Source organism: Trachurus japonicus, chromosome 20, assembly GCF_045865225.1.
Source record: "Trachurus japonicus isolate A0001 chromosome 20, Traja_1.0".
Taxonomy (NCBI): domain Eukaryota; kingdom Metazoa; phylum Chordata; class Actinopteri; order Carangiformes; family Carangidae; genus Trachurus; species Trachurus japonicus.
This window is the reverse complement of record NC_140926.1, coordinates 14459559-14480570: the sequence shown is the minus strand read 5'-3', so window position 1 is coordinate 14480570 and position 21012 is coordinate 14459559. Positions and strand designations below refer to the sequence as shown.

Below are 21012 nucleotides of genomic sequence, written 5' to 3'. Positions count from 1 at the left end.
ACAAACCGTTAAAGGGACAACAAGGAGTTTGTATTTGGTTATAATAAAGTCTCACATTAATGTGGATGAATCGGGAGCGTGCCTATGTTCCCACAGCCCTATGTTCCCTCTGGACTCTCTCTACCTATCTGGACTCTGTCTATCTGGCCTGTCTAGCCTCTACCTGGTCTTTTTACTAAACTTAACCAACTCCTTTCTTCATTGCCTAAACCCAACCAATGGTGGGACCAAAGGGCTGAGGGAACATAGGGCCTAATTTTCAGTGACGACAAAAGTTAGAAATGAGGGAACATAGGGCTGAGGGAACATAGGGATGACCCCGATGAATCTACGCTACCCACACTTGTTAATGGCTCTATTTTCGATCAATATATCGTTTTGTCTCTATCGTTATTTTGTTATTTTAATTAATGGTGGAAATGCTGGGCGAGCCGACCAGCGTTTCCTTATCGGTTTCGCGGCGAGTTATGAGAATAACGCCGCCGAATCACCGTTTACTACAACGGTATCTGATCGTCTTTGAACCTCTGACTTTAATTCTTGATGAATGAAAACATGAGTCTTTTTTCTGTGCTTGTAACGGACTACAGTTACCCTTTTTTTGTATCCTGATTACGTAACGCCGTTACATGTAGTCCGTTACTCCCCAAGCCTGCATATGCGTCATATCAAGAAAAAATACAAACACTATACGTACTGTACAAAGTGTTATTGCAGTTCAGATTGACTTGCCAAAGCATCGCAGCTTTAGCCACAACATGATATCCCGTAATACTCGAAAACTGCACTGTTTTGTGTATTTACCTTGGGTTTTACTCCACAACACACACTAACAATAAAGACCACCGGCTCTGTGTCGCTCCTGTTAGAGCACCCTTGGAAGAAACGTACCACACAATTACTGCAAGTGTGTTATTTACCCTTCACAGGCAGCAAGCCAGAGCACACATTAAACAGAGTCACAGAGTGTGTATGGTTCAATTACTTTTTGTCAAGAAAACTGAGCAAACAGGAGCAGGAGACACAGAGTGCCTTTGAGGTGGGTTTTAGACCTACGAAACATAACGCTATGAAAGCTGAGGATGTCTGCCAGGAAATTATACGTCCAGCTGCTGTTGATCAGTGAAGTCTTGTTTTGGGCACACGTCACAGAAACAATACAATTTCCTGCCTAATTATCTGGGACCGTTCCCTCATTTCTTATTGGGAAAACTGTCCACAACACAAACAGCAGAACCAATGACAAGTGTCTGAAGACAGAAACAATCCACAAGTACCAATTTAAAGGTAATAATCCATATTGGTCTTGGCTGAAACACTGCTGAAATCTCAGTTACCACAATGGTGTGCATGTTTGTAGTTTGATGCTTATATTTCTTATTCCCATAATTAACTGATCATTCATGGACAGGACTGATTAGATTAATCTAAACCACAAATCCACTTTGGAAGCAGAAACCAGCCATCTCAAATATCAACACTTATGATCAGGTGTTGTTGTCAGGCTCTCAGAATGAAAAGGCACTGAAAAATCAATACTTCCTGTGACGGCAGCATCAACACACTATAATGCAACACAGCTAGAAGAAGACATGGTGCATTCATGAGTAAGAATTGCAAGTGAAATGAAAAAAGTCTCATTCATTGAACTAAAACCCTTTACACGAACAGCTGAAGGCAACAGGTTGCCATCTTCACTGGTGGTTGTCAGACGAAATTGTAGGAAATAAAGGAAATCACTACCTAAAAATAATGAACACAAGCAGGCTCAGAGAAAACAGGAGTAAATTGCAACACTTCATCATACAGTAAAATAACAAAAATGTATGATGCACTAACAAAAACTGACAATGGAGGTCAGAGCATACAAATCCAGAAATGTGTTTCTTGACTTTATCTTCATTGTTTCTTTAAAACTTTGAATAAACCATTACCAGCAGTGGAGACAGTGTTTTTGGTCTTTAAGAACCCAAATCTTTATAAAATGTCTTATTTAGTTTCAGCCCTCGGATCAGTATGCAGAAGGCAGAAGTACCTGAGAGGGCTGAGTCAGTATCAAGAGTAGATTAATATACTCTGTCAGACCACAGATGGAGTTCAGGGACTTCTGGCTACTTTTCAACACCATTATCTCTGGCTCCAAGTGCTGGCAAGGTGAAAGACAATCCACAGAGCTTTTACACTAATTGGTGGCTTTATGAATGTAAGAGAGCGCAGGCCGTCCTCCCTTAACAGCCTCTGACGAGTTTCCTGACACAACATCCCTCCGCAGGGTGCCAACTGCCCAACTTTGATTGTAGCCAGAAATAAACCTGACCGTGACGATCCTGTCCTTAATTTCCCACCGTGAACTTCCTGTCTGGAAGCACAGTTGGGTGATGAAGGACTGGGGAAGAAGTTTTTCAAAAGCCATATAATAGATTAAATATTTGATTCAAAGTTAAGATTTCATTATTCTTTTCAGGTTCAGGTTCAAGTTACTTGTTTTTGTACCCATAAGTAGATTTGTCCTGCAGTGAGTTCTCATTCACACATTAACATTCATCATCCACACCAGAAACAATGACAAAATGATCAAGTGATAAAGTGCTCCATAGCTCAAGGCTCCACCAGTTAATACATACATTCCTTAAAGACAAAATGACAAGAATACAATCAGTTTAAAACAGGGATGCTGGGGAAAGCTGCGACTCACCAATCAGTCGAGAGGACCATTTAACTAACTATATAAGATTTCACCACCTCGATGGTCTGACCTATAATAAGAGTATCTTCATGCAAGTGGGTATTCCTCCTAAAATCAATCACCATGTCTTTAGTTTTTGCTAATTTGGAGATAGGCCTGTTCACACCTGTCCAAAAAATCCTCTACAGCTGGACCATGGCTGGTTTCATTTCCCTGCAGTAGACGGACAATAACGGAATCATCTGCCATGTCTGCTTTGGCACATGTTTGTGTATAATATATAGTAGTGGTGACAAAACACAGCCTTCAGGTGAACCGGTGGACCATTTACTTTTACCCTCTGTGATCTATTAGTTAAAAAGTTTAAAATCCAACCCACCAAGTTGTTGTTCAGCTCAAAGTGTTCTTGCAGCCTTTCGTTAGAATGTGAGGTTGGATTGTATTAAAAGCAGAGGAAAAATCCACAAATAAAAGTCTGGCATGAGTCCCTTTAAGATCCAAATGTTTAAAAAGCTTATTTAACAGAGTTAGTGTTGCATCCTCCACTCCTCTGTGAGACCTACGTATATGCAAACTGCAAAAGATTTTCATGAGAACTGATGTCAGAGCAACTGGTCTGAAGTCTCCAAATTGAATAGTGCATTTGTTGTGGACCATCTTGTTATAGGATTATCAATACTGGATGTTTCTGTAAAACCCCAGATTATGTTTAATGGTAACATTTCACAGTTTGCTTGGTGCATGCAAATCTCATCTTCTGCAGTATAACTATAGTATGTATGGTACCGTAATATATGTACATATATTAAATTTACTGTATGTGAAGGATTATACACATATAATATAGGTATGAATTATACATGAAGCCTATTACAAATTTGTTTTAACTCTCATATTAGGTTAGGAGAATACTGCTAAGCTTGGGCACCTAAAAACACAAGGATTTGGAGAATGGAGGTCTGTAGCACAGAAAAAAATTCAATACTGTTCTCAGGGCAGTTGTAGCCTAGCTGAGGACATAGAGAAGGTCGTACACACAATTCTTCTATTGGTGTGTCGGTGAAAGATGATTGAGAGGCGAACTGTGGAGCTCTTCATCCACTGAGATAGAACAGTGCAGTCCATTTAATCTGAGTCAAATTAAAGAGAATTAAATAACATTATTTGGCGAGATCAAGAAATGTTTCTGTAATGCCAGTCAAACCTGTTAAAATTAAAATACCCCCTTTTCTACATATGCTAGAGTGAACACAAACTGAGTGGTGCATTGCAGTCTTTGGAGTTTGTGAGCCTCAGTTGAACCACCACTTAAGTAGAATAAATCTTAATTGTCTGACTTTGGATATATTCCAGAGATGAGAGAGAAAAGTACTGGAAACAGAACATTTGGCTGTATGGAAACAAAGTTTTCTTTAAAAAGCATTCCATTAACATTTCTTTGAAATGATTGAGCTTAGAAACAGTTCTGAGATTGTTATGTGAAGTTATCTATTGGCAGCTGCTATTGAACTTGGAGTTTTTAAGTGAGGAGCTTTAAAGGATGAAAGGTTGTCTGTATCAGTGTACCTCACTCAGCTTGAATCATTTTTCTGTCATCTCCACCACCCTCTGTGAATTTACAGACATTATACTTTCAGGACTGTTGGCGAGGATGATTATTCACTAAATCACTGTGCAGTAACATTGTCCGTTTCCAAGTCACTATGCATGTCCATGAACTTCACTGAAATCTGCATGCACCCTTATGGTGTATAGGTATTTTACGTATAATGCATCAAAAGATGAATTCTCTAAAGTGTTTCATGCTAAGATACAAATGTGAAGTTCATCTTACTAAACAGAAAAGGGAGTAGTGATGAAATCAACAGCCAGAAATTGGAAACTGCCTGAGCTAAGGTGAATAAAATAACAACAACACTTGTATCATGTAACTCAATGACATGGCCCTGGAATAAACTCCTCCTTATGAGGTGTGATTGCATTTTTTATGGGGACTGTCAGAGAAGTGGTGATTCAACTCTATAATAAATTTTGTAGTGTTAGTTTGTGGTTTCGAACTGGATTAGATAATAAATATCTTGTGATATATCTATGTCATATGTTGTTTGCCCTGAAGCCAGTAGTTTTCACTTTTCATTAGGCTCAATCTGAAGACATCCATGACCCAAACATGTTTTTTTTTTCCCCTTCATCTTTTGAATTATTATATCCACGAAAATATGGAGTAAGTAGCAAATGACTTACTCTATGAAAACATTTCCATTTGGACCTACTTTTACATATAAAACATGTCAACGCATATTGTTGGGTATAGCTTTCTGTCATCTTATCTTTGGTTTCATGTCCACACTGTGTTTTGTCTGAATAATGATGTTCATAATATCATCCAGGCAGAATGAAAGTGTGTTTTCAAGTTAAACATTTTTAATTTAAATTCACAAACTACACATGGACATATGACACGACACTTATACCTAACTCTGCCTAACCCTATATTTTTATCCACTGGGTTTTTAGTTCACTGACCTTCTGGTCCATTGTCATATCCATGCTGAGAATTGCATACATTTGTTTTACCTGCCTGTTATAAATATTTAAATGTTCCTTTGTACAGCACTTTGGCCATCTCAAACTGTTTAAATGTGCAATGGAAATACAGTATAGTTGATTTATATTACACATAATATCCAGTCTCTTTAGTTTATTAAATAACAAAATGCAATCCAATACATTATACAATATGAAAGTGTTGATCTTCAATAAAAAAAAGAGAAGGACCTCAGTTTCAGCAACATCACAAACTGCAGCCTCACATATTACATTCGACTCAATATCTCAGACGCAGTGTCAACATCATTTAAATTGTATAAGCTAAACATTTATGGCACAGCTATATATATTAGATTAAATTTGATTGGATACGTTTGTGTTTATGTGTTCATTCCTTTATCTAAAATGTATTGCTGTTATCACATTACAAAGGATGGGAAAAGCTTTCTCTTATTTTACCGAGGCATGAAAATCGTTTTCACAGTATCTTCAGAGATAAATTGTGGAGACTGACTGTCAAATTGTATCTCTAGTTTCTAAAAAAAAAAAATCCAAAGCACAGCTGTCATCAATAATTACCTCTAGACAAATCCAACTATGGGGAGAAGTGTGTAGCTGTTAATGGACTGCAATGTCAAAGTAATAAAAGGGGGAAAAAAAGAAAACAGAAAATTCTTTAGCATTTTAAAAAGGGACTTTGGGACATTTATGTTCTGTTGGATAATGATCACAAACAGGGACGATGAATGAATGATGAAAATGAGCAGGAGAGGATACAGAGCACAGCGTGGAGGAAAGCTGAACCTGGGATGCTGGAGCTACATACAACCAGAGCTGTCCACTTTGGTTTATTTGAGAGAAACAGACACTCCAGACTCATAATGAGTTTCTCTTTAGCCATTAGACACCCAATCAGCTGGTTTTTGGTTGGACTGAAATCCCATGGATTTCAGCAGCACATGCTTGAAAGCCACTGTAGCAGAAAACACCAATTAATCTGTTTCTTTTTTTCCACCCGTCACTGTGACTAAAGCTCTACCTCTCTCACTCATTCTGGTCTTAAGAACTTTTTTCCTTCTTACAATGAGAGAAATAAAGTTTGTTCTAATGGTCAGGCCAAAATGACTGAATTCAACAAAATAGCACTGCAAAGGGCTATGGGAGAACAGAAAATGTATATTGCTGCCATTGCTGGTGGCAATGTTGAAAATCAACCATCAATTTTCATCTATCTGAGACACCAGGGGTGCCAGTTTAACCGTATCTTATATTTACATTTTCATTCAATCATGGATCCATAGAGATTTGAATGAAATTGACTGCTGCAGTGAGTCTACAGACTAGTATATGATACTGTATAACATGTTTTATTTGCCACAACATTTCATTGATGCAGACAGGATCAAGTTAGCGACACACTATTTTGCTGAAGGACTAACCAAATCATTTAGTTGGTGAGGACACAGACACATCAAAGGACAATCTTTACAGCTTTGATAAAACAGACCCACCTCTACCATGATGCTTCCATAGAAAAATAAAAAATAAAGAAATTTCCTTTTCTGTTTTACTGAAAGAGTGTACTGGATAAATACAATATATCTATACGAATACGGTGGAGTAGTCATTTATTATCTACCTGCAATATAACTATTTATCCATCATTAACCCTCAAGCAAACTCTTTTAGTTTCAGTCTTTACCGTTATCTATTTCAACTCTCACCTCTTACCTTCACCTTAACCATTTGTCCATTAGACTAGCTTACTTTAAATCTATCTCAGTCTTTTATCTGTTTAATAAAAGCAACACTTTTTATTCAGTTCTTTTAGTGAGACTGGCCTGCTTGATCATTACACTCTCAGTTACAACATGTAGTGTTTAAATGTAAGCTGATATGTCTGAGTCCAATTGTTATTGTCATTTAGAATTAGATGAGGTACTCCTCGTTGCTGCTGTCATCATTTATTTGCAGCTCGGAAAGAGCTCAGTGGGAGCAGCCTGAAGTCGAGGTTAGAGAGTAGGTGAATGAGGCATCAAGAGAGGATAACCTCAAGTGTGTCTAACATGACAGAAGCATGGTGAAAAACAACGTTGCCCTAAATCAGCAGTTTGCTGTGTAACAAGGGGAAGAAAATAAACATAGATGTTTGTATTTCTTGGTTTCTTGATTGATTTCCTTCCGCATTTCAAACTATTATTCGTAACAAACCTGTTGTGCTCGGACTCCCAGATGATATATCCGAGTTTGGAGAAATTTTAATTTTTGGTCAAAAAAAAAAAAATCTAACCTTTTTGGCCTTTTTTTTTCAAAATGGCCTGTGTGATTTTTGGTCATTTTCTCCAAAACCACCGGCCCGATTTCAACCAAACCTTCTGCGTTGGACTCCCCTCAGACCCCCAGATGATATATCCGAGTTTGGAGAAATTTTTATTTTTGGTCAAAAAAAAAAAATCGACAACCCCTTGGGTAAAATTTTTTTCAAACTGTACCATATATAATTCAGTCTGTTTCATTCTCAAGAGAAACTCGGGTCCAACATGCATCAAATCGGTGTGCATTTCCTCTGACAGCCTCTCTGTGTAATAATAGGTGAAACAGAGGATCACAGGCGAAGGACTCCATTAGGTCGGAGTTGAGAAGCAGAAAGATATAAGCCCATGTGAAATATCCACATGGATTTAAGTTATAGTGGTTCATGGTGCGATTACTGTATATGATCTTTTTTATTTACAGTCTAATAGGCTAATGCTGAGAGGTGTAAATAATACTTGTGGTCTGTATGTGGGACCATAAAGTAATCCAGACTTGCTCTACCTTTAGCCAACAGACTCAACACCTCGCTCCAACCACAACGCTGTACGCTCACAGTCAACAGATGCAACACACAACCAAAAAGACCTCATGCTGCAAAAATGTCAAATTTTCTGAGTCAACCATAAACAAACTGAAGGTTCAAGCTGTAGAGCATGTAAACAATACTGAGACACCGAAACAGACGTTCAGAGTTTCATGTAGTACAGAGAATCTCCTTCTTGTGTCTTTTGTGCATTTTTTGCATTGCATGATGTTGTGTGTGTGTATCATTAATTGCCTTGATGACTTAAACGCTGAGCTTGTTTACAAGAACAAGGTCTTCAGGACAACTCATGTGGATAATTTAGCAATCAGATCCTCACTCGGTCGAGTTGTCTCTGTGCTACATTTGTTATTATCTTCTGTTAGTTGTAAACAAGGGTGTAAATCAGAGTGTAAACGAACAGAGTTAGAGGGATGAGGGCAAGCAGTGTGAAAGCTGCACTTTTTGTTTCTTTTTTAATTCAGCATGCTAATGTGGGGTAAAAATTGCACAAATGCCTCTTCCAAGGAGCAGTCAAAGCCTTTAATTCTCTTCTGAAATCTATTGCACCATTGTCTAAAAAATTAAAAATGAAGGTTGAAAAACAATTTAGAGCTATTTGCTTCAACCTGCAAGAATCCCTGGATTGTTAGAGGCTGTTTTATAGAGCAACACACCAGAATGCACAACACCTTCACTGTAAGCATGATGATTATTCATTCTTGTGGTTGTTAGCGCGACTTAGCGTGCAGCCCCAAACAAATGGTCAGAGCCAAGTTTAACAAAGGAAGGAAATCATACTCAATGCCTCAAGTCTGTTCCAAAAGCTGAGAATTGCATAGCCTTTGTGTGGACAAATGGATTCAGGGCATGCGATTCTTAGCGAAAGCAAATACTGTGTAATTAATATTCTCCAATTATTGAATGTGCTCATGTACAGCCAAGTAACTCACTGATATTGTTTCTTCCTGCCGCTTGATTGAGAATTACAGTGCGGTGAGTTGATTGTGTTATCCAGAAATGTAAACAATTACTGAGTTGAAGCGGCTAATATATAAAACTTCAGCCACACCAACAAAGCTGTGGTTAAAAAATATATATCTTAAGAAATGATGGAAACTCCAGTTCCAAAATAAAGTGTCTAGAAGTCTCATCTTCTCGCAGTGGTTTTGCCCCAATTTGCTGATAAGCACTTCGCTCATATTGTAGCACTTTGCAAAGGAAATCACATCAAACCAGACATCACAACAACACCTACTTGCATCAAAACATTTTTTTACTGGAAGGACTTAAGTATAAGAGGTTATTCATATCTCTGGAGCAGGTTTGAAGCAGCACACCGCACTTCCAACTGAATTCTTCCCTCGTCTGTTCAGTGTGATCTAACGACCGTTTTGGGTCACACCACTGGAGGAATAATTCTTATTCCAATAGAGATATCTTTGCAGATTAAAACAAAAATCAATCTTGTCATTGTCGCATTTTGACATCTGGGATGAGACGTGAGCAACATTAATTCCCATGAGAAATGAGACCCCCAAGGAAAGTGCGCTATCTCTTGGTGGTTAAATGAACCATTACTTTTTCAGGTGTCAGATGCATTAGGACAGAGATGTGAGTAAGAAAGTGCATTTTGTCGGTGAGCGCCGAGACCAAGCTCCGTGTGAGGCAGACTCTCAGGAATACATTATTCAGTGTCTGTCTCCCCACTTAAACTAACTTACCCAAGGACGGGCTTCTGCTTTCTCACTTTACCTCAAGTTGAGGCAGCCCAGACAAATACTCAGCCCATTTCTTTCCATTTATTACTGATCACAGACATTTATATTTAATTCTTATCTCCTGTCTAATGAATTGGAATAACTCAGGTTTGTCTGTAACTTTTCACCAAGCACAATCTTTTTTTGTGACATTACCTTGAACCTCAGCTTTACTTTTTGCTTACACTGATTTTTTTGTATCTAAGAAACAGTTTTGGTCTTTATGGCCGATGTCCTCCCTCACAACAGTTGTATGGAGCGAACATTTACTTGTTAAAATTGAAGACTGAAATTCTCCATTAGAGGGTGTGGCAGTGACAGTTGGTTGATCCTTTAATCTAGCCTCTTTAGATACGTGTGAAAAGTATATATGCCCACGTTAACACTGACTCACCGCCTTGACTCATTAATATCATCATTGAAATTTGCATTAGTAAGATAAGACTAGTGGTATTATCTATGTTTATGTTTGCGTTTACAAACCCTGTTTGATAAAATATGTTCATTTGTGTTATTTTACTTTATAATGAACCAAAACCACAATCAACAAATGACACTATTCTTCATCTTATAAGTAAGTCACCCCCCCCCCACAGGGACAGGGCCTATTTGATGTATCTCGAGCATTTGACTGCACAGATGTTATGTTACAGGCAGCATATTTGGTCATAGACATGGTTTATAATTACAGAACTGGGAGGCCGTTCCTGTGTATACTCTGGTGGTCGCAACAGCATCCGCTTCTCTAGAAGAGATCCTGCCCTGAGGCGAGTCAACACTGCTGGAGCACCATATACAGCCAAAACTACACATTTAGAAGTGATACGTTATCGAACTGGCAGGGTGCTGAAAATACGATTGTGGAGAAAACTCTGTGTTCCTTTGTTTTGCATTCAAGTCATAGATGTTGATTAATTTAATTTGAGTGGCTCAGTCAGTGTCTGCATCAGTGATAGACATTTTGTAGCCTGCAGAAAGAGACTAGAGTTTTTTAATGGGGGGGAGCTTCATTTACACAAAAACTTTTAATAGGCACATATACATATATTATTAAGTAACAGCTAAATGGCAGTGTAAAGGGGTCAAGGCTTATTCAAATGTTAGATAGTAATCCCAAGGTTATTGTTTGAAAAACATGTTCGGATCACTGTATCATAAACTATTCAATAGTATGATGGGGGCAGAAAATATAACAGATTCGCTCAGAGAAAAATAATTCAGCCTTCATGAAGTAGGTCAGTAAAAGTTTAATGACAGAACAGTCACAACTTATTGCCCACCAGTGGGTACGTATTGTGTCAGTGTGGGTGGTTACTGAGCTTGGTGACAAACCACTGTTTATCATTGATTAAATTGTGTTTTTTTCATATCTGTTTCATATTGTGTTGGCCAAATGACGCAAAGGGGGAATTACAAGTGTTTAATAATCAGAGGTTTTATTTTATATCTAAAAAGATTTTAATTTACCAGCGTCAGGGGTGAAGACGAATGTCTTATAGGTACATTTTGCACTTACAGGTGACTTGTCTGTGGTTGTGTAGTTTGATATCTACATTATGATGTGAACATGATTGAATTGTTATGAGAAACCAAAATCCAAATCTTTTCAACAGTACGGAAAAGCCTGAGCAGACAGCAGTGATGCCAAAAATGCCATGGACACACACTGTTTAAGGGGGGTAGTTATCTCTCGATGACGGCCCCCCACTATCTCTTACCACCAGTAACTCTCCATGTCCAAGTCAAGCATCATTAGTGCTGCTGAGCCAACTCTTGGTGAAAAAGTCTGGAAATACTTCTCTTAACTACTCAGTGACATGTCTGCAGTGGTTACATCATTTCTTAGGTGTAATTTGCTTAAAACAATGTATATTTCTGCTGCTTTATGCAACCCCACTGCATTCATTAGTTTTTTTTTTCTTTCTTTTTTTACTAAATTAGGGAAATTGCCGGAAGAAATGATCACCTTGTAAAATGTGATTTGTTTGACTGAACCACCCACTCGGATATAGGTAGTTAAGACAGACTCCACCTCAACTACCTACATTAATACGTCGCTTGTGGTGAAATCGTGTGAGCCGTGCCAGGATACCCAGACAACTTAAACTCAAGCATTTGCTGAAGCTTGATCGAGGAGAATAGAGACAACCCCTGTACAGTTAACACGGGGTTAACTGTGTCCTTCCTGCAGGGTGTATTTAAACCTAAACTTAAGTCACATGAAATGACTTCAACCTAAGCCTTGCAAGGAATACTTTCTCATGGAGAGACAGCCTGGCTTTAGGGCTCTGTGCTACAACTTCGGTAGTGGTGGAAGAAGTATTAAAGGGATAGTTCAACATTTTGTCAAATTAGCTTTTTGCCATAATCCCAATCCAACAACTCCAAAACGCTCTTGTGACCTGCACATTCACCACGCTATGAGATAATCATGTATAATTATGTAACATTATGACACACGAAGCAAATACCCTGAACTACTTCTCTCCGTCCAGCAGCCGTGTCTGGATGTAGTTCCGACTGCATTTACCTCGAAAACAACTCTGTCTCCTAATGTTACATGATTATTTCGTAGCATGGTGAATGTGCAGGTCACAACTTGTCCACAAGAGTGTTTTGGAGTTGTTGGATTGTGTATTTGATGAGTTTTGAGAGACAGCGGACCTGTACCGTCAATTGTGTTCGCTGAGCAGCTCACATCTCTGCCCCGCGGATCTCAAAACAACTTGCACCAGTAATTAAAAGTAATTAACCTAATCCTATGACTAGAGGGCTTATGGTAATAGGCAAATTTGACAAAAATGTTGAACTATCCTCAAACACAGTAATGTATAACACACCATTATAAGTATAGATGTTCTGTGGACAGTCCTACTAAGATACATGAGACTGATATATTATTTTATATAAGTAATGATCAATAGACAAGTAATAGTAATATATAGTTACTTCCCCACTAACCTTGGTTGCCATGAGAACTGAGTCTGGTGGACTCAATCAGCATCTTCACAGCTCTAAAGGAAACTATATTACTAATACACTTTTAAAACCTATGAAGAAAAAAGAAAATCAGGTGTACACTACATGTTAATGCAACTACTATAATGCAATATAAATAATAACTAACTAAAAACTAACACTAACTCAATTTTTAACAGATTAGAGGATTGTTGCTATAGGATCTGAACACCTATAGATTTTTCTGCACATTAATGGTTGGACTGTCTCCTAGAAAATGAATATCTTGTCCATTAGTTATTATTTATGGATGTACAAATCAGATTTTTAGAAACAATGGTCATTGTGTTTGGCAAATTAGCAGCAGCGATAAAGGACGCATTATTAAAATTTAGTGATTAAAAACCATTTGTTAGCAAACATTTTTAGCCCCACACTTAAATAACTACAGATAAGGACCTTGTTTACATGCTGACAACTAAGCTTATCAATTAAACTGCAGCTGCACACTGCCCTTTAGAGGCTAGAAGCAAGTACTACACAAAAGAAGGGAAATTACCAAACGTAACTTATGTACTAATAAGCACAAAAATTTATTAACCAATCATTTCAAATCTGTTTCATCAATCACAATCAAATAAGCCCATCAGAAACTTACAGAATTTTTTTTTCTATTTACAACTCGTATGAAAAAATACACAAAGTAAGTCTACTTAAATATAAAAATGACATCACATGTCAATATCGTATTCTTTAACCTTTTGAAGTTGGTCATTTCTGAATGACATATGGTAAATCATCCACCAATCAGCTGCTGCCTTCAGTCTGAACTTTCCGCATATATCCTGGTGAAGCACAATACTGCAGGTAGAGCAGTGGCGTTCTGGATGCTGTAGGCGTGTCCTGTGAGAACAGAGCACACACACATCAGTAGAAATAACCACTATGTCCAATAAGACATTTATCATTTTCAGAGGGGAAGACAAAAAACAGTTTCATCACTGTTAAGAGGTTTTGGTACATGTGGTCACAATTAACTTTTTTTCTTTCTTTTTTTTCCACAATTTCCAGAAACAGCTCATTAGATAAAACAATTCAGCATTTAAATGTTTGTTATGATACCGTATACATACCAGATTGCACCATGAAGGATTGTCCTGAGTTGAGGAGGGACTTTGCGCCATCGATGGTGACACTCACAGAGCTTGTCAAAATGTTAAAAACCTTTAAAAAAAACCCCCCAAAAAACAGGACAATTATAGTATTTTAACAACTCTGGTATATAAGATGACTGTGAACACAATCATGCGTGACCTAAAGTGAGAAAATGAATTGACTGACTGTTGTGGCGTTGTGATCCACCCAGAGAGGCTTCTTCATGTAGGAGCCCAGCAGGATCTTTCCATTACAGATGGAGCCACTGTTCAGGTCCGCCAGGATGCCGATCGCTCGACCTTGATAGAAGTACCAGTCAAACTGGTCTGGAGTGATGTCACTACCACCTATGATTAAATTAAAAAGTAAAAATTATTCAGTGAGAGGTTCAGTCAATAATCCCACATGTTTTATATCCTTAGATAAGGATCACTGTCTACATTACTTGATAATAACTACATTAAATAAAGGCTTATTCAAAATAATCTCTGACAGACTCTTCTTTATACAGAATGTAAAACAAGACAAAATAATGCACACAACAGAAATAAAATGTAGATAAACAGGGTTGAAATGTTTTCTTGAGGTAAACCTGTTGAGATCCTCTCAGCATGCAAATGGCAGAAGGCAAATATGGTACGCGCTGAGTGGTACAGTGATGTACCTCTGTAATGTAGTGAAAACTATCGCCCACATTCATGTATCCATTTAATTTTAAAGTCAAACATTACATTTACTTACTGTTGACTGTGGTAGACCAGAGATTCTTCAACCACTCTGTCAGGTTGGCCTTGTCCTTTGGCTGTAAGGTCAGGGGTCGGAGAGGAGGAGCACACAGATCTGATACCGAGAGCGCAGTTGTGACTCTGGACGACGGCAGAACTGGAAAAAAAATCAACACAAAAGGAAAAGTTGATTTAAAAAAAAAGGCTGGGTGATCAATTAAAAAAAAAAAAAAGACCCTTTTCGCCATTGAAAATGTACATTATCTTCACTCTGGCTTCACGCTTTCCTGTTGAAGTTACATATAAATTCAAATTAAATATGAGACCTTTGGGTTAAATGTGTTTTTAAATCCCTGGGCTGTGTGTGGCTCAGTGTGTATGCGTCATAGACGGCTCTATGCAGCACTAAACGCAGCCCCTACAGTTTTACAAAACAGCCTTAAGGACAGGAGGAATATACTGCTTATTCATGTATATTTAAGAGATGCCTGAACTAACTCTGTTTAGGAAATATGTCATGAAAATGTGCGGGAAAAGAGAAAACTGAAATAAGAATTAGAAACAGTGAGATAAAAGACCAGAAAGAAGCAGATAACCAAATCAAAAAGGGTGACATTTTAACATACTCATGTCATTCTCTTCATAAAGCTCCAGCTCAATCATCGAGGATGGTCCACTTCTGAGGTCTTTTAACCTGCCAGAATAAGGAAAAGTGATAAGCACCCAATATATAATCACCATATTTGGAACAATATTTGAACTTTAATTTTTCCATACGTGTTTTCTGGCTTGTACTGTGGATTGTCGTGACTGACGGAGCCGTTCTGTGAGTTCCTGTATTCACCAACATCCATGCTGAGTGTCTCTTTATCAGTCTTACTGAGTACTGATACACAGTCAGTACCAGTGACCTTGTCTGCCAGAGCGTCATTGATATCATGTATGTCGTTCTGATTCGTGTCTCTGCCACTGACCACTGTCGGCGTCTCTGCAGCTTCTTTTCTCGATGCCAGAGAGCGTTTGACAGTCTTTCGAGCAGGCAGTGTTTTCACATTCAGCGGAGAAATAGGAGCTCCACCCAGTGGCGGCTTTGAGGAGACCAACATGTTGCCGTGTTTGGGACTTCCAAGTCTGGGAGATAGGCTCCGTTTGGACTGTGTTTTTCTGCCCTTGTGCGGTTTTGGCTCCATAGGATCAGGCTGCCGAGGCTGTGAAGAGGTGCCGTCCGTGTCCTCAGGCACGTCATCAACCCTCCACCAGTCACCAGGAGGTTTCCTCCTCCGTTTCCCTGATTCTGTTGCAGGGAGCTGCTCCACAGGTCTGCAGGGAGACGGATGCCGTGATGTGTTGGACTGTCTTTCATTAGAGACATTGTGGTAGACTCTTGGAAATACCCGATCCCCTGTAAAAAATAGAACATATATATATATATATATACAGAACAAATTAATAAGTAACAAACCTTATTGGCTGCACAGTGAGCCCTCGCTCCATTGATCTCACCTGAGGTACGACTGTTATCACTGTGTGAAAAGACCAAAGGAGAAGATTGATCAGGATCCATGTCCTGATCGGGAGCCTCCGGCTGCTGCTGCTCGTCCTTCTCCTTGGCCTCATTTGTGTTTAAGACTTCAGGTGTTGCTTTGATCTTCTCTGTTGAGCTTTTTCTTGCAGGTTTGTTTTTGTTTCGTTTAGGTTTCTTTTCTTTAGCTTGAACAGTGTTTTTAAGTCCGTCCTCCTTTGCCTTCGGAGGTGACGGTGCTACTGCTCTGGGCTCTTTGCTTTGCTGTTTGGACTTCTTGACTGTAGGATGGTTGTTTGTCGTCTCTGTTTCCTCTTTCCTCTGAGAACTTAACCACCACTGTCCAGTCTGTTTTCTTTTCCTTTTCCTAAGAGTCTGACCTTCTTCAGGTGAACTCTCTTCAGGTACGCCCGGCAGCTTGTTCCCTTCAGCCTCTCCACCTGCTAAATCCTCCGCTGCTCCGCTGTCTGTCACAGGATTTACATAAAAAGAAGGAAAAAAAAAAGGTTTTAGTGGTTGTAACACTGATTTTGACTGGTTGGAGAAACACAATAATCTTATATGATATTAATATTAACTTTGTTTATTTTTTACTTTTATGTGCAGCCATTGCCTGTCTCATTAAGATGATATAAGACTTTTTTTTTTTTAAATCTGTGTGGAATTCATGATACAAATTCATTAGCATCTTAAATATCTAGAAGATTTAAAATGACATGTCTTTAAGCATCAGTTTAATAGCAATGGGGGAAAGAGGGGGAAATCATTAACATAGTAATAATAACCAACAGAAAGACTAAATGTCAACACATAGGAGGAAATTATAAGGGTATGACATCTTTACCTGTAAGACAACCAAAGTCTCTAGCGTCTGCACCCTCCTCACTGTTCTGCTCCTTCGTCTCTTCAGGTTCCTGCGTCACTTTTTTGGTCCCCTTCAATGGCTTAGCCCTGCTTGTCTTCACATTTTCTTTCCTATCTTTTGAATACTTGAGGCTTTTCGTCTCTGAGGCCTTCTGAGCCTTCTTTTCCACTTTCTGGGAGAGTTTTTCTTCATCTGGTGCCTCCTTTGCCCTGTCACTCTCTTTTAATTGGGTCTTTAGGAGCTGTTGTTTCTTTTTATTTGGTTTTGCTTGTTCCACCTCATCACCGACAGGAAGATCCTCAGGACTCAAGTCACCCTCATCATTTCCAGGAGTTAGTTCATTCTTTTCTTTCCCTTTCATCTTCCTTATTTTCTGATTATCCTCTTTTTGCACAGTCTCCGATGGTCTGTCCTCTGTCCCTTTGTCCGTTGAGCTGTGTTTGTCTGTGCTGGCAGCTCTGCTCTGCTGCCCTCTCTTACTGGCGGCAGTATTAGTTGGGATGGAAAACCAAAGAGGAGCGTCGTCCTCCAAAATCAGGAAATCATCGTCTGGCTCAGGAGGGGGGCTGGGAACTCGTACTGGCGACAATTTCCTAAAACTGAGAGAAGAACAAAGCAAAAAAAAAAAGAAAGATTAAAAATCATGTTTGTTTTTATATCTAAACACAATAAAAGACTCGCTACTAATAACTAAGATGTACTTTTATCACAACTCACCATGCAGGTTTTGGCTGTCTATTACCATTCAGTCTTAGCATCTGCAGAAACGATGACTTGTCTTTTCCCACATGGGTGGATGTCTCTGTCGAAGGCTGGCTGTGAACTGTTCCCTCTTGTTTCTCAGGAGATGCGGGTCCATTCGTCTGTTTCACTGGTGGGGTTGAATTTACTTGCCTGAAAAGAAGAAAACAGAATGGACTGAACTAAAAGGTGTAGTAACATTACAAACCACAGTATATATTTTGCTGCTGCATGAATCATTGTGCGATTGCACTGGCTAAGATTGGCCAGAGCAGTATACACAAATTGTAAATCTTCCCAAGTAATACGTTCTCAAATGAAGATACTGTTACTTTGAATGTAACTATGCATAACAGTGATCACTTCCTACCTTGCTGGTTTTCTTTTGCCCTCATCAGGTTTCTGGGGTTTATCACGCATTTTTTCTTCGACTGGGCTACTCGCTTTGCTGAAAAGAAACATAAATATATCCATGAACATTTATGTAACATCAGATACCAATGAAGAGCTTGCACAAAAACAGCTTTTCAGAATGAAAAGCCCCTTACCATGATGCCTCCACCTTCTTTCTGGGACTTGACCTTGTGGATCTGCTAAAAGCAATCTTGGTTGGTGGAGACTCAAACTCACAGTCACCATTTCTAGAGTAAAAGAGAATTATTATTGACCAAAGAATCAATGAAAAAAACATACAGTATAATGACTCACGATGTTGGTGCTGGAACAAAAATCCTACATTTTAAAACTACATCATTATGCGCAGACAATTTTATAATTAAGTGAATGCATTTCCTACCCCTCTGTGACGAGCCCATTGGACTGGGGTTTCTGGGTTTTTGTGTCCTCTTTTGGGTCATCCTCACACTCAATAAGAATCTGGGGGGTGATTTGTTTTTTTTCATTGCCCTCTTCCTGTACGTCTTCTATAACAACGGCCTCTTCCTGTACGTCTTTTACAACAACGCCCTCTTCCTCTACGCCTTTTACAACAACATCACGTTCAATTGGGCTGGAAGTCTTTATGGGTCCATTAACATCAAAAGGGACGTCCAAATCTGCAACACAAAAAGGACTACCCTTTATCAAGAAATTAATTGACATTTGATATGTGTTAATAGAAACATAAATATATATATCTATGTTTTACCAGGGTCCATGTTAGGAGTGGGTGGTGTTGTAGGAAGTAAGACATCTCCCTTAGGACCCTAAAGAAATACAAAATATACATTCACAGGCTGAACACATTTATAAAGGTATCAAGTCTTACCTAATTCAATATCAAGCCCAAGCATGGGCACAAAACAATCAATCATAACATCATGCTATTATGTTTTTTGAAACCGTTAGGCTTGACAACACAGACACTGAGAAAATATGATAAAAGTAAAATAAAAGGCTTAAAAGCAACTGTCTGTTTTGTCTTTTCAGAAGCTGTAAGACACACATAACAAAACAAGTGGACATTTACATATTTTCCTTTCTGACTATATATTTGTATTATCAGCAGAAGTTATTGTTATGACTGACTGAACATAACTAAACACCTGACATTACCATCTGGCATGGTGAAGTTTCTTTAGTGAGCTGCGCCCCCTGTGAGACCGGTGAAGCCTCTAGCTCGCTGTGGTTAGTCTCAGACTCAGAGGATTGGAGCAGGTTAACCTGTGAGCACGAATCTGTAAAGAAGAGTACAGCATTGGTTAACACAAAAAACAACAACAAAAAAACAAAACAACAACAACTGGTTAAATCAATGACACACTCAACTTACCCAAGTCATCAAACATCTTATCAACGTCTCCCAATGTCAGCGACTCTGCCCATTGTTTAGACTGACTGAAAACACAATTGTCAAAGTTAAAATAGTTGGAATAGCAGCATTTCACATTATTTGAAACTATAAACTCAAGTTTATAATCACTACATCACAGCGGATGTAATCCTAAATGTAAGATATTTACTTACATAACTCATTATAGGACATATAATGGACAGCGATACTACATGGAGTTAAAAACAAATTTCCTTTGAGATATTATATATATTCAAGTATACCTTTCTTTCTTTGTGAGGTAACAGAGTTTCCTTTTTGGTCTCCTCTGTAAAAAGACAGCAAGTACATAAAAGATTAGTTTTATATAGTAATTTGTGGGAAAAAGAACAGCAGACAACATTGCTTTAATATTATGCTAACTTCACAGTTTATCACATACACCAAGCTAAATTTACTGTAATCTATTATCCAATACTAGAATAATTTGTCTTCATTTACACCATGTACACATGTGAATATGGCTTACAGATAATGCTTTAATAAATGGAAAATAAAAAACAAATGAATCAAAGCAAGATTAATTTCCTTCAGACAGTAGGATAGTTCATCATTATAGGTCACTTGATACTGAAATATTTCCATTTTCAATGCAACTTTTTTCTTCCTATGTTGAATTTATGTTTAAAAAATCAATTTAGACATGTGTTTAACCACTTCCTCGTGTATTTACCTCGTCAACAACTCCTCTTTGCATTTTACCGAAACTTAAACTCTGGGGAGAGAGGAGGATTACTGTTGTCCCTGGTTTGATGGATGATAATACCCCTCGTTACTAGACAATACAGCCACACAAAAAACCACGAACCACGATCCAAACAACGACCGTAAAGTTAAAACCAACACCTCTCTCCAACACATTATGACCTTATGACCTTGTTGTGGTCGTAACATTTACACATTAGCCACTGTTGAATGTTTAAACCCAACGTTACGTTTAGTTTAATGTAACGCTAAGTTAGTGAGTTACAAACAGGGTCAGCCCACCTCTCACTGTCTCGGCTAACAACATTGTTTGCTCCTCTTCTTCCTCCGCAGGACAACAGAAATACAGACACACAAACGTAACCATTTACTCACCAATTTGGGGTAATTAGTCTCCATTAGTGACAACCAGCTGTGTCGGTTTTTGTCGATAACGGTACAAACGAGCGTTTCCGTCAGACAGACCCGCGCTAGCAGCTAGCTAGCTTTCATTTCGCTTTCAACCCCCCCTGCTTTCCAGCTGCCGCCTAAAACTCATAAACTCCTGTCTTTAAAAGCTGACTTTAAGTACAGAATACCTGTAAAAGTGTCTCGTTTGAGTCACTTTATAACCAACGTTACCGTTTGCAAAACAATGGCGCTGTTTACTGTTTATAAGTAAGTTAACCCGCGCAT

The 21012-nt window shown here is 38.6% G+C and overlaps 2 protein-coding genes across 3 annotated transcripts in view; one reads left to right on the top strand and one right to left on the bottom strand.

The window, feature by feature from the left end:
* The window catches only part of LOC146966635 (histone H4), a 126835-nt gene that overhangs the window by 45512 nt on the left and 60311 nt on the right, over window positions 1-21012 (top strand). The gene's annotated exons all lie outside the window — the stretch shown is intronic.
* On the bottom strand, window positions 13361-20844 carry LOC146966648 (uncharacterized). Of its 2 annotated transcripts, none has more exons than XM_085763418.1 (18): window positions 20713-20844; window positions 19857-19900; window positions 19573-19637; window positions 19356-19477; window positions 18949-19006; window positions 18800-18856; window positions 18598-18739; window positions 18350-18442; window positions 18172-18249; window positions 17778-17954; window positions 17040-17659; window positions 16177-16662; window positions 15451-16075; window positions 15300-15367; window positions 14690-14830; window positions 14135-14295; window positions 13927-14017; window positions 13361-13696 (listed from the first exon to the last, which is right to left on the bottom strand). In XM_085763418.1, the coding sequence occupies exons 1-18, from the start codon at window positions 20734-20736 to the stop codon at window positions 13614-13616; spliced, it is 3135 nt and encodes a 1044-aa protein (XP_085619544.1). In that variant the 5' UTR covers window positions 20737-20844; the 3' UTR covers window positions 13361-13613. The 2 variants fall into 2 exon arrangements, with proteins under 2 accessions (XP_085619544.1, XP_085619545.1); XM_085763419.1 differs by having other exon boundaries at window positions 13375-13696; window positions 17040-17653; window positions 20713-20843.

What these genes read in the sequence shown, in the direction of transcription:
- LOC146966648 (XM_085763418.1), bottom strand. Translation starts at nt 20,736, where the DNA reads ATGGAGACTAATTACCCCAAATTG. An exon ending in AAACTTCACCATGCCAGATG is followed by an intron (nt 19,007 to 19,355) that starts GTAATGTCAGGT and finishes GTATTTCTTTAG; the next exon opens with GGTCCTAAGGGAGATGTCTT. An exon ending in GGCAAAAGAAAACCAGCAAG is followed by an intron (nt 17,955 to 18,171) that starts GTAGGAAGTGAT and finishes TCTTCTTTTCAG; the next exon opens with GCAAGTAAATTCAACCCCAC.